General features: G+C 39.6%; 2 protein-coding genes across 2 annotated transcripts in view; one reads left to right on the top strand and one right to left on the bottom strand.

Moving 5' to 3' along the window:
• grid1 (glutamate ionotropic receptor delta type subunit 1) overlaps window positions 1-14,345 on the top strand; it is a 571,973-nt gene that overhangs the window by 427,572 nt on the left and 130,056 nt on the right. The window contains exon 5 of the mRNA XM_033012761.1: window positions 10,251-10,304. Within this exon, the coding sequence (XP_032868652.1) occupies window positions 10,251-10,304 (54 nt within the window). The remainder of the gene's footprint in view (window positions 1-10,250; window positions 10,305-14,345) is intronic.
• Window positions 1,612-2,125, bottom strand: LOC116966479 (60S ribosomal protein L32-like). The gene has a single exon (XM_033012763.1). It carries the CDS (start codon window positions 2,094-2,096, stop codon window positions 1,689-1,691), a length of 408 nt encoding a protein of 135 aa, XP_032868654.1. The 5' UTR covers window positions 2,097-2,125; the 3' UTR covers window positions 1,612-1,688.

The raw sequence follows: 14,345 nt of genomic DNA, 5'->3' as shown, positions 1-14,345 counted from the left end.
AGTAGACTTGATGGGCTGAATGGCCTAATTCTACTCCTATCAATTATGACCTTATGACATTATGAACCCCTTGATAAATTGGACGTGGTTTATTTTTTGACTGAAATTATCCAACAAGGATGTACCATTAGCTGAGAGATGTTGTTCCATCACACATAAACAACCAGTTGCATTTGGAAAGGGCAGTTATCCAATGTTTAGACCGGCATAACAAATGCCCTTTCCAGAAAGTATTTCATCCGTGTTACTAAATGACAGGCCTTGCACAGTTTATACTGGGAGCTGGAGTCGATCGTAGTTTGTAGGTAAGTGGAGATAAGATGGAGAGGTTGACAGAGGAGTTGGTCGGAGAAGATAGCCGAGAGATGGATCAGATATTGGGTGCCATGGATCCTGGGATGCAGGGTGACTTGGCCATTGAAGGGATCTTCGGACAAGGGTCTGGAGTTTAGGAGAGCTGGGATTACTATCAGATAGGTGGAGAGGGAGGAAAAGTGGGTGGTTGAAGATGGAATAACACAGCGAGCCATATTTATTATTATGTATCTGCTGTCATATGTACCCAATTCTTGACTCCAGATGCTACTTCCTGCTCAGAAACCCTCTTTTAAGACATATTGAAACAGGTTGCACAGGCTCTATAAAGCCCTGCCTCAATGGGCAACAGATAGTGAGATGTATATTGAACACTTAGACCATGTTCTCCTCGTGTTAGCATATAGGATACTCCTACAATGAAAACTGCAAACGATACAACTCACTGGAAACCGGCAATTTTCCATTATGTTTTATTTAACTTTGAAATTAAATTACGTAGTGCCCAAAAATGTGGAGCAACTTTGAGACACCTAAACATGCTCTTAGGTACACCATGTCCATATACACTACAGTGTTAGTGGATTTCAAAGGTAGCTTCAGATCCTGGAACAGACAGGCCCAGAATCAATGGTCGTGAATCCATGCCAACTACAGAGTAAGCTTTCGTAGTGATTTAGTTGTTAAATAAAAAACACATTAAATGGACTGGTCAGCTGTGATATGTGAAATGGTGATATGAATGCCTTATCCACGAAGTGACTCAATTTGCTCCTTTAAAAGCTTGCAGAAGATGATCTGTGGGCCGCTGATAGGTCTGCCAATACAGATTTATAAGCAGGCCGCTTGATTTGATAGCAAGCACGAGTGACCTAAATACTTTGGAGCAAAACCTCGAATTAAGGTGGACAGCTGGGCACAGCCGGAGGTAAATGAACAAAAGGGTCGAGGATGACAACAAACAGGACTGTAACTCAGGTTCACAAATCGAAGAAGGAAATAATAGCATTGGTCCAAATTTGGGAAAATTAGAACAGGGAGCCAAAAATTCATGATGCACCAGAATATTAACAATGAATGGTCAGAAATAGAAAGAAGAATTGAATCAGGAATTCATTATAGACCAGAAGGTACCCTGAAGGTCAAAATAAGGATATTGTCTGTACAGTAGGATGGAAATGATAATGGTTTCCTTAGGGGTTTTGGAACTTTGTTTTATTTTATATTAACTATTATGTTCTCATCTTGAGAGAATTAAATGTGATCTGGTTTACCACTGAGAAAAACTGGTCAATATTTTTTTTTTTTTTTTTTTTTTTTTTTTTTGTCATTTATAACTTTTATTAAACAGTGGCTGTGGCTCAGCAAAGAGACTATTCATTTTCTTCGCTGCGTAGCCTGGCATTAGGATTGGTGACCTTGATCGCAAGCTGGGCTGCTCTCTCCACAATTGTCTTGCGGTTTTTGGAGGAGACATTGTGAGCGATTTCAGCACAATATGTCTTGTTGCTCATCATCAGAACCTCGAGCTCCTTTATATTGTGAACCAAGAATTTTTTTAATCCAGAGGGCAACATGTGTTTGGTCTTCTTGTTGCTGCCATAACCAATGTTTGGCATAAGAATCTGGCCTTTAAACCTCCTGCGTACTCTGTTGTCGATACCTCTGGGTTTCCGCCAGTTACGCGCAATTTTCACATAGCGATCAGACTGATGGCGGATGAACTTCTTTCGCCGCTTCTTCACAATGTCAGGCTTGGTCAGTGGTCTTAGGGCAGCCATGGTGCCTACAGAGCGGAGCTGCCACCAACTGGTCAATATACTACACTAGTTCAGTTTGAAGAAGGGTCTCGACCCAAAACAACATCCATTCCTTCTCTCCAGAGATGCTGCTTATCCCTCTGAGTCGGAATGGTACCATTTGGCGCCGTCGTTTCGGTGCTGCCGTTTCAGCGCCGCAGTTTTAGCACCGCCATTTCAGCGCCGCAGTTTTAGCACCGCCGTTTCGGCGCCTCTGTTTTGGAGGTGGCCGATCTTTTGCCATTTTAATATATTTACTCCATAAAGAACAGTATCTCGCTTGAAACATGAAGCAAGGTAAATAGGTATCGCTTTTATACAGCGTGTGTGTATAAAAGCGATAGGAAGCTCTCTACTGCCATTCTACAAACAAGCGTCCCTGCTCCAGCACTGGGAAAACAGCAGAGACCGACAACTTTTACCAAACTGCAGGCTTCCCCCAAAACTCTTCGAAACGTCGCTCACCGCACCAAGCAATGTCAGAAATGCAACAGTTGTTTCTGCACCGCTGTTTCGGTGATAAGCATTAACTGTGTACGGCGCCAAAACGGAGGCGCCGAAACAGCGGCGCCAAAACGGCAGCGCCGAAAAGTACCCGACCCCCGCTGAGTGACTCCAGCATTTTGTGTCTATCTTAAATATACTACACTAGTTGTGGTGCTAATATTTTGCAACTCATCTTATCCGCACATATGTAAAAGTTACAAAATCTATGCACAAGTATAATGTTTGTCAACATCTCCTCGTGTTAATTATCTTTTATTTTCCACATCCTCCCGTTCCTCTTGCCTTCCCCCTTCCTATCTTCTCATTCACACAGGTCAGTATGAAAGTGCAGGCGTAGGGATAGATCATTCACCTCTCATGGCTGCTTTACCATTCTACATGGTCATGGCTAATATTTTACCCAAAATACCACTTTCTACAAGAATTTCCTAACTCATGATATGTTTAATTTTTTTTAATCTATTAATCGTGATCTTGCGTAGCCACAGTAAATAAGCCTTCTGTAGTGCTCTTGGGTTGAGAATTTCATAGATTCACTATTCTCCCACTGAATAAATGCCTTTCATCTTCGCACTGAATAGCCGATCACAAACTTGATCCCTGGTTTTGAACATCACATACAGAAAAATCATTAACTCTTTATCTATTCTCTCAGAATTTTGTATGTTTCCTGATCCCAGTCTTCTAAACTCGAGAGTGTGCAGGCCTGGGCTGCTTAACCTTGCATCATGCAGCAAGCCAAAGATTCGAGGGATAAATCTTTGAATCTTCAGTACACTCCCAATTTTGCAAGTATGTATTTTCTTAGACAGGAGATCACAGTCCAAGAAGGTCTGATATAATTGGACAAGAAGCTCCTACTTTTGTACTCAAATTGTCTTGCAACGAAAGCCAACACACCATCTGGCTTCCTAATTGCTTGCAGTTCCTGCTTGTTTACTTTCAGTGATTCATTTACCAGGACAACCCAAGTTGCACTGAGCACTAACAACTTTCAAATTCTCATCATTTAAAAAAATGTTCTGCCTTCTATATAGTTTTTCCACCAAAGTGGTGGACCTCATATTATTTTCTGGCAGCGTTCCATCTGCCATGTCCTTGCCATTCATAAGGTCACAAGGTCATAAGTGAATTAGGCCATTCATACCATCAAGTCTATCTGCCATTCAATCATGGCTGATCTATCTCTCTCTCCGAATCCCACTCTCCCGCCTTCTCTCCATAACCTCTGACACCTGTACTAATCAAGAATCTATCTATCTCTGCCTTAAAAATTCCACTGACGGCCTCCACAGCCTTCTGTGACAAAAAAATCCACAGATTCACCACCCTCTGATTAAAGAAATGTCTGCTCATCTTCCTAGAAAAACATCCTTTAATTCTGAGGCTACGACCTCTAGTCCTAGACTCTCCCACTGGTGGAAATATCCTCTCCACATCCACTCTATCCAAGCCTTTAACTATTCTGTATGTTTTAATGATATCCCTCCTCATTCTTGTGTTGGAAAGAACTGCAGATGCTGGTTTAAATCGAAGATAGACACAAAATGCTGGAGTAACTCAACAGGACAGGCAGCATCACTGGAGAGAAGGAATAGGTGATGTTTCAGGTCGAGAAGAAGAGGGGTCTCGACCTGAAACATCACCCATTTCTTCTCTCCAGAGATGCTGCCTGTCCCACTGAGTTACTCCAGCATTTTGTGTCTACCCCCTTCATTCTTCTTCACTTAGCATGCGACGTTATTCTGAAACCTCTCTGTATCCTCCTCACAACTAAGACTCTCGCCTCACTTTGTATCATTAGAATACTTGGACGGATTACATTTGAGCTCCTCATCCACTGATAAGATTTGGGACCTAGTAAGAACTGCTGATCACTGCACTGGTCACAGACTCCAAGTGTGGAAGTGGCTGGTTATTCCTGTTGTCTCTGCCCATTATCAATCCCAGTAAATTAAACCAAATACCACACAATCCAATTCTGCCCATTAAACCTTCAACGATTTCAACCCATTTTGCAATCCATCCTGAGTCCAATTTGACTTTCACCTATTCTATTATTTCCTAAGTGCCCTTTTACCACTTCCTCAGTGATAGACTGCAGTATTATTCCGATCACCAATTTTCATTTTCTCTCCATTTCCATCTTTAAATAATGAGGTTACATTTGTTACATAAAACAGTCCAGCACAGGAACAGGTCCTACAGCCAACAATGTTTGTGCCGAACATGATACCAAGGCAAACTCTTATCTGCCTGTACGTAATCCATTTCTCTCTATTCCCTGCATATCCTTGTGCTAATCCAAAAGCTTAAATGCCGCTGTCATATCTGCCTCCACCTCCACCAATGCGTTCCAGGCACCCACCACTCCCTGTGTAATAGCAATTGCCCCGCACATCTCCTTTAAACATTGCCCCTCTCCCCTTAAAGTTATGCCCTCCCGTATTCGATATTTCCATCCCAGAGAAAAGGTCTACCCTATCTATGCCTGCCAAGAGTCTGAAGAAAGGTCTCAACTCGAAACGTCACCCATTCCTTCTCTCCAGAGATGCTGCCTGTCCCACTGAGTTACTCCAGTATTTTGTGTCTGCGGTATAAACCAGCAACGTGTTGCTTCCCACACGATGCCAGTCATAATTTTAGATACTTCTATCAAACTTCCAAAGAAAGGATTTCCGAGCCTTTTCAACCTCTCCTTGTAGGTAATACCGCCTAATGCAGACAGCATTGGTAAACCTCATCTGCATCCTTTTTAATGCCTCACATTCTTCCTGTACTGGGACAACCCAGAACTGCTTGCAATAGTTTGACAAAAAACCTATAATCCCAATGGTTGGGAGCATTCCAAAAATGTATGATATTTTGGAAGATATCATTCAGAGCACCCACTATCTCCATGGTCTGCAAGGTGCAGGTTATCAGGTCCCAGGTTTCACTTATTGCATTTCAGCTCCAGTAATTTCTCCTGTAGTAATTTTTTCCTGATGCTAATCTCTTGAGTTTGTCGAGACCCATTTGGTCTCCGCTTTTCTCACGAGATTTTCTATGCCATTAAGACAGACACATTGCATTTGTTTACTCACTGTACCATTTCCATGCTCATGGGTATAGTTTCTCCTGGCTCAACCTGTAAGAGACCGACGTTAACGTTTGCTGATCCATTTTCTTTTTACCTGCAGTGTGCAACAGGCTAAATACCCCCTCTGACCGTTCCGTATCCGAGTTGTATACAGCACTGATTGCATCGTCTGTCCTGCAGAAATCTACCTGCTCACAACTGAGTTGTCAGGGCTCATTACTGTGAAAGTTGTGACTGTGATTTAGTGTTTAATTAAACATTTAACTGAACAAGGATTTGGATTATCAGACAATAGCAAGAGAATATTTGATTCATTCATTTATATGTAAAGTTTAAGTGCTTTGAGAGATTTTGGAATTCTGTATTGGTATTGGTTTTTTAATGTATTTTTCCAGAGGTAATACATTTCTCATATTTTCTTATAGAAACATAGAAAGTAGGTGCGAGAGTAGACCACCAGGTCCGTCGAGCCCGCACCGCCATTCGCTCATGGCTGAACACTAAACAGACACACTTACCCACAAACAGTAGACACAAGACACAGAACACAAGACACTACCCTCCCCTTTATACCGCTATCACCCCTCTCCACCCCAAGAACCTCGCGATCTCCTGGGGGAGGCAAAAAACCGGATAAAAACCCAGGTCCAATTCGGGAAAAAAATCCGGGAAATTCCTCTCCGACCCCAATCCAGGCGATCGACACTTGTCCAGGAGATCACTCAGGTCTTACTATACTAACCATACCTAGGTCCATATCCCTGCCCTCTCCCCGTAGCCCCTTATCCCCTTGGCAGCTAAAAAACCATCTATTTTAGTCTTAAATATATTTAAAGTTTCTGCTTCCACTGCTCCCTGGGGCAGTGAATTCCATAAATTAACCACCCTCTGGGTGAAGAAGTTCTTCCTCATCTCAGTTTTAAAAGAGCCCCCCCTTATTCTGCAACTATGTCCCCTAGTTCTAGTTTCCCCGATCATTGGGAACATCCTCGGTGCATCCACCCGATCAAGGCCCCTCACGATCTTATATGTTTCAATGAGATCGCCTCTCATTCTTCTAAACTCCAAAGTTTAGACATAGAAAGAGACCATTTGGCCCATTGAATCCATGCTGGCTTTCAGGCATAATCTCATTCCTCACACTTTAGTTTAGTTTAGCGATACAGCACGAAAACAGGCCCTTCGGCCCACCATGTCCGCGCCGACCAGCGATCCCCACACATTAACACTATCCTAGAAACTAGGGACAATTTAAACATACACCAAGCCAATTAACCTACAAACCTGCATGTCTTTGGAGTGTGGGAGGAATCCGAAGAGCTTGGAGAAAGCCCATGTGATCACGGGGAGAACGTACAAACTCCGTACAGACAGCAAACCCTAGTCGGGATCTAACCCCAGCACTGTTAACCGCAGCACTGATGGAGCCCCTCGCTGTCAGAGAAACAGCACCAATGGACTATTGCACTGTCAGACCGGCACTACTGAACAAGAGCTGTAGCTTCGGTGGTGCAGTGCTGAGTGATATTCATTGTTGGAGGGGTAGTACTGAAGGAGAGCCATTAAAGGTGTCATTTCTTTGATGAGGCAGGTGGGGCTGTTTATTTATTTGTGTGGATGTAAAAGGTTTCAAAGGATCATCAAGAAGTGCAAAATACAAAGTGCTGGAGTAACTCAGTGGGTCAGGCTGCATCTCCATCGAAGAAGTACATTTCCTTGCCCATCATTCTTCACAAGAAGACATATCAGCCCGACAGGCCTACAGTAGGCTTCATCCAACTATGGTGCACACCAGAGATAGGTTTACTTTGGTAACGGATGGTATTGGTTGCAAGTCAGAAATCATGACGTTAGTTATCACAAAAAAATCATGAAATATTGAGACAAGGAAACCAGCTCTAACTGCTAAATATGGTCAGCTCATGACTTTGTTCAAAGTGCTGGAGTAACTCAGAGGGTCAGGTGGCATCTATGAAGAACATGGATAGGTGACGCTTCAGATCTGAAGAAGGATCCCGATCTGAAACATCACCTATTGATGTTCTCGATATGCTAGCTGACCTGCTGAGCTACTCCAGCACTCTGTGACTTATTTTGTAAACCAGCACTGCAGTTCCTTGTTTCTTCATAACTTTGGCTATTATGTGGTGTACTCTTTTTTATTTTAATATATTTTTTTATTAAAGGTAATCAATTACAATGCTTCAAACAACTTTATATCAAATTAATTCAATTTGCATTAAGTAAAACACTAGTAATACTTATCTACTATTTTTTTAGAAATAATGATAGAGAAAGAATAGAACAGTTATAAATCATTAAGAGAGTGATTAAATAATAATTTGATTATATATAAGAAAGAAAAGAGAAACGAAAAAAAAAAAAAAAAAAAAAAAAAAAAAAAAATTTGAGTAACCACAATATGTATTATTAATAACACTACTACAAGTGATAGTATCAATAAAGACATATATGTTAATTCCAATATAAAAATGAATTATTCTCACCAAATCCCGCAGGGTGCACGCCGAGCTGTGTTGCCAAGAACAGCTACTTCTCTAAATACTGTATATATGGAGACCATATCTGTTCAAAAGAATTGTACTTGTCCAATAGGACAAATCTAATTCTTTCCAGATGTAACGTCTCCATCATCTCTGTTGCCCACATTTTGGTTGTGGGGGATAATGTTCCCTTCCAAAATGTCAATATGATTTTTTTCCCAATTATCAAACAGTAATCAAAGAAATTTCTTTGATTTACTGTAAGTGATAGATGTAAATCCGGAATTCCAAATATTATTAGCTTTGGGTTAGGGTCCAATTTAACTTTGATGACTTCAGAAATAACTTTAAAAATTTCTGTCCAGTAATAATTCAATTTAGGACATGTAACGAAACTATGTATTAAATTTGCCTCTGCTTTCTTGCACTTATCACAAATAGCGGAGAGATTCGGAAAAATACTATTTAATTTAGTTTTCGAATAATGTAACCTATATAATACTTTAAATTGTATCAGTATATGTCTGGCGTTTAATGAACACCGGTGTATTCGTTGTAGACTTTCTTCCCAGTTTTCTTTTGTTATAGCCAATCCCATTTCATTTTCCCATGCTTGACGATATATTTCCGTTATTGGATTCTCCTTATCCAAAATGATGTTATATATATAGGCTATTAATTTTTCTGTATTTGGATATAAATTAAACAGTTCGTCTAACAATCCTGCTTCTTTATTTTTATAATCTTGTGTATTGGATTTAATATAATCTCTAATTTGTAAATACCTAAACAAATGTTGTGGAGACAATCCATAAATATCTTGTAACTCCTGGAATAAAAGAAATTTTCCTTTTCTATAAAGGTGTTCTATCCTTGTAATTCCTAAATCATCCCATTGTTTAAACCCCCCATCTAATATAGCAGGTTTAAACGATGGATTATTCATAATTGGTAATCTAAATGAGAGATTATCCAAATGTAGAGTCTTAACTATTTGTTTCCAAATACGTCTATTATTATATATTATTAGGTTGTCTTTATAATATTTTTTTTGTACTTCCGTTGGTGCAAAAATTATCGAACCTACATTGAAAGGTAGACAGTCTTCCTTTTCTATATTTAACCATGTCGGTTCATGATCCATATTTACCCACCAGAAATTCATATTCTTAATCTGAACAGCCCAAAAGAATATAAAAAGTTTGGAAGTGCTAATCCTCCATTTATCTTAGCTTTGCATAGATGTTTTTTATTTATTCTGTGATTTTTATAATCCCAAATAAAACTATTGACAATATTATCAATTTTTTAAAAAAAAGTTTTCGGAAGAAAAAAAGGAATAGCCTGAAACAAATATAACAACTGCGGTAGAAATACCATCTTTATGGCACTTATTCTACCAATCATGGATATAGGAAGTGTTTTCCAATATAAAATATTTTTTCTAAGTTTATCTAATAGTTGAGGATAGTTGGATTTTATTAATGAGTTATGAGTTTTAGTTACGTTAATCCCTAAATATTTAAGTTTGTCTGTAACTACTTTTAATGGGTATTGTTGTAATGTATTTAGTTATGTGGTGTACTCTTAATGTCCTAAGTGAAATATGGGGTGAGCATTATTTATACAATACATTATTTCATGCTGACATTGTCAAACAGGATGAAGAAAGAAGCTGAAAATAACTCTTTCACAAACGAACAATTACACATTAAATTATAGTTTTCGGAGGGGGGGGGGGGGGTGGGGGAGATTGCAACCTTCACGTGGCCCACCATGTTTCGACGAATGCAATCAACTTGGCATGCACAAACGGAAGATCAAACAGAACAAGTTGTCTTACAAGTTTAGGCTGTGCACGCCACACGCAAGAAGAAGATAGTTTTTGACAGGACAATCAATAAACTGGGTAATTCTCAAGGTGTATGCTTACTTTAGAAATGTATAGCATATTTATGCCATCATTGGAAGTTCCCAATTGCTGGACAAAGCTGAAATCACCTGCGTTATTTGTAACAATCTGCCTCTTGTGCTTTCTTTCAGGCCGTGGAAACAAACTTAGCCTCAAAGGACAGCCACTGGGTCTTTGTAAACGAGGTAAGCTCAAAGCGACTGTTATAAGTAATAGCAACATAAGGGGTTTATTGTCTGGAGGCTCACATAGAGCCAATAATGAATGTTATGTTGCAGTCAACTCTTCAACAGAATGGAGACATGAGTGTATTCCTGAAGAAATTCAATGCATTATCTGGAATTGTCTAATGGTTAGGCACTCTGGTCTTTCAATTGCATGGGTGCAAAGCTCATTGCACTTAGCAAAACTAATATTTTTGCCAAAGCTTTAAGTTGTTTGGGCAAGGTAGTGGTTGACAATGGAATTAACAAAGATAATGGCTGCCAATTTAGGGACATTTTATGATTTATCTAAGGCCAGTAGAAACAGAACCCTCAAAAAATCACTCTGCAAGTTAGACACGAGGAACTGCAGATGCTGATTTACAACAACAAAAAAGACACAACGTGCTGGAGTAACTCAACAGGTTAGGCAGCATCTCTGGAGAGCATGGTTAGATGATGACACAAGGAAATATGGGTTCCCGAATGTCCTGGCCTGAAACGTTGGCAATCCATGTTCTCCAGAGACTCAGCAAGTTAGGCAGTATCTGTGGAAAGAACAGTTAAGATTTGAGGTCAAAGATCCTCAAATGAAACATCTTCTTTGACTAAATACTATTTTTCTTTCCACAGATGCTGCCTGACCCGTTGAGTGTTTGCAGCATTGTCTTCTAGTCTTTCAGATTTCCAGCATTTGCAGGGGGCTTTTTTCATTCCTCTGTATTGAGATATTGAGTGATTCTTCTGTCTTCACTCAGACAGCCAAACGCCAAGAGTTTGGCTAAACCTAAAAGCTGGTCAAGTTTTATTTAGTTTTGTTTAATGTCACGTGTACCGAGGTAGTGATTTTGTTGCGTCCTTTCCAGCCAGAAAGGCTAGACATGATTACAATCGAGTTGTCCACTGTGTTACAGATACAGAATAAAGGGAATAACGTTTAGTGCAAGATAAAGTCCAGTAAAGTTCAATTAAATATCGCCCGAGGGTCTCCAATGAGGTGGATGGTAGATCAGGACTGCTCTCTAGTTAATGATAGCATTGTTAAGTCGACTGGAAATAAACTGTGCCTGTATATGCAGGAATGAACATGACGGTTCCCTATGTAACACAGTCTGTTATTTTTATTTTGTGCCAAATGTTATAGAATTTTGCAGACTGCAGTCCTGAAACTCAATCCACTGTCCCCCCACCCCCAGTACTGATGCTGGGATTGTGAAATCAAGGGGCAATATAGAGGGATCCAATATTGAAGTAAGCTGCAAGCAATGCCAGCAGAGAACGTATTCATGCATTTGATGAACTGCTCTTTCTGTGATTTAATTACATTGTTATTCCATTGTTAACAAATGTAGTATAACATTCATTTGAACTGCAAATTCAGGATTTTCCCCCCCCCGAGATCATTAAACATCCATCACCAAAAATTCACAGCGCTCTTTAAATTGTTGAGATGATGGAGTAACTGTGTTGTGTGCTTGGACCTTGTTCAATACATCAAACTGTGCCTTGGTATTTATCACTTATGCGAGTGACATCTAGGGCCAACCCATTGGTAGTGTGCCAGTCTTCACATGGATGAAACTGCTGGACTAATTATTGCACAACTTGCAGGGTTGAGGGGCAGGAAAATGCTAATCCAAGTACAAAGCAAATAATAAGTAGACCAAATGGAATAATTCAATTGAGGCATTATTTTTAATTTCAGAGTCACAAATAATGATTCACAATGCCATTTTAGTACGTGGCTTGATTGGAAAGAGCATCAAATGTACATGTTAAATTGTATTAATGAACAACGTCTGATTGCACTGGCATAATTTACCTCTGCCTGTTTTAGAAATTAAACAGTTCCACAGAGAGTCACATATTCCAATCACAAGTGTCTATAATAATTAGAGGAATCGATGACAAATACATAAAAAATGTTTTAGTTTCAAACATCAATTTTTACATTGAATATATACTTCCTTTTCATTTTGCGCTCGTTATGTATCATTCACTAGTTTTATGGTAGCGAGAAATGTCCTGATCATCTCGAGCTCTTTAAACTAGATTACACTGGAGATTGAACTCATATGGAAAGTTATTTGGTTGGAATGACAATTTCAAAAATTCCATTGGCTTTTTAAAAGGCCATAATGTATTTAATTGTTTGCTTATTCAGTTGCACAAATCCAATTTTAATTTAATTCTCATTAAAAGTGTGTAAAAAAAAAGTTAGAAATGAGAGCTGAGCTTTGACTGCACTGTCGCTGGTAGCCGGATATCCCTTTAAACTGTCACCTGACGGCAATCGCAGTCAGGAAAGGGTAGACCACCCCACAGTGTTGACTGGACCTTTGTGATAGCCTTTTTAAAGGTCAGAACCAAGCTGTGTCACTTTGCTATTGACCGTAAATATCCAACTCTGGACATGCAGTAATATCGAAGAAAGATGTGAAGGCCTGATACAGAGCAAGATATCAGGAATAAAATAAAGCCTGTCAAGTGGAATGTTAGGAGTCTACTCCCACACAACCAAGGCGCTTACAGAAAGGTGTTAGTAGAGTTTATGGCGTTTTTATGGAATAAAAAATCTTTCAGATTTGGACAGATGTATGGGTAGGAGGGGTTTAGACGGCTATGGGCCAATTGCACGAAAAATGAAACTAGCCCAACTTGGTCAGCATGGACAAAGTGGGCCAAATGGCCTGTTTCCATGCTGTAAATTGCCCCTGGTGTATAGGATAGTGTTAGTGCACAGGGATAGACACAAAAAGCTGGAGTAACTCAGCGGAACAGGCAGCATCTCTGCAGAGAAGGAATGGGTTTCAGGTCGAGACCCTTCTTCGGACAGTTTAGGGATAAGGGAAATGAGAGATATGGACGGTGATGTAGAGACATAAAGAAAATGAATGAAAGATATGCAAAAAGGTAACAATGATAATGGAAACAGGCCATTGTTTGTAGGGTGAAAATGAGAAGCTAGTGCGACTTGGGTGGGGAGAGGTTAGTGTACTGGGATCACTGGTCGGCACTTGATGAGCTGAAGGGTCTGTTTCTGTGCTGTATCTCTAATCTAATCTAATCTAAAAAAAATGGATGCAGATTCCCAGACCTGATCTATTTCCAATGCAATTGGAGACCTATCCTACATGTGTGATTCGCTCCCACAAGCGCAAATTGACCTGAAGTTCCGACATAGCTAAAGAATTACAAGCAATGCATCACAACTGTCCAACCACGATCTAAACTACAATTCTATTCTCCCTTTTAGAATCTAGTTAGTATCTTGAGTAAACTATTATCTTTAATTGATGCCTCTCGCCATTAATGGTCATTTAACTTTAATTCAATAGAAAAACTAATATTCACCAGCTAATCGCCTCCTATCTATCTGATTTCCTCAGATATAGTAAAGTCCCCAATACTGCAAACTCCCTTCTCCTTTCGATATTCTGAGTTATACCTGTTGTTTGACTTTTACGTTATTCATTTAATTAACTAATTTAGAAAATTATTCCATTGACTAAAAATAGTCTATAGACATTTTTTTCATATCCTTCAAGTTTATCATTTTATGTTTTTATCATTGTTTAATAATTCAACCATAAGCTAATTTCATGAACTCTTACCTTTTATTAATGCATTTTCAGTATTCAATATCCATTTTAATCTTCCAAATTCATAACAAACAAACCCAGTTTCTTGCAAATCCTACTTCCTCTCACTAACCCACTGGCTTATACAACTAGCTTATTCAAAATCTACCAATTATGCAATATTTGTAGGTAGACATAAATGCTGGAGAAACTCAGCGGAGTAATAGGTAACGTTGTAATTACAAGCATGTAATTACAACGTTACTGAGCAGAACAAGTGAGGTAGAAAGATGCACTTTGCTAGTCTGAAGGTGTCTGAAGAAGGGTCTCGACCCGAAACATCACCCATTCCTTCTCTCCAGAGATGCTGCCTCACCTGCTGAGTTTCTCCAGCATTTTTGTCTACCATCCATTTTTTCAGCATCTGCAGTTCTTTCTTAAA

This window comes from Amblyraja radiata, chromosome 37, assembly GCF_010909765.2.
Source record: "Amblyraja radiata isolate CabotCenter1 chromosome 37, sAmbRad1.1.pri, whole genome shotgun sequence".
Lineage (NCBI taxonomy): Eukaryota > Metazoa > Chordata > Chondrichthyes > Rajiformes > Rajidae > Amblyraja > Amblyraja radiata.
This window is presented reverse-complemented; position numbering and strand designations above follow the sequence as displayed.

Bases quoted from the DNA above. Each gene is read 5' to 3' on its own strand.
- LOC116966479 (XM_033012763.1), bottom strand. From the start codon at position 2,096: ATGGCTGCCCTAAGACCACTGACCAAGCCTGACATTGTGAAGAAGCGG.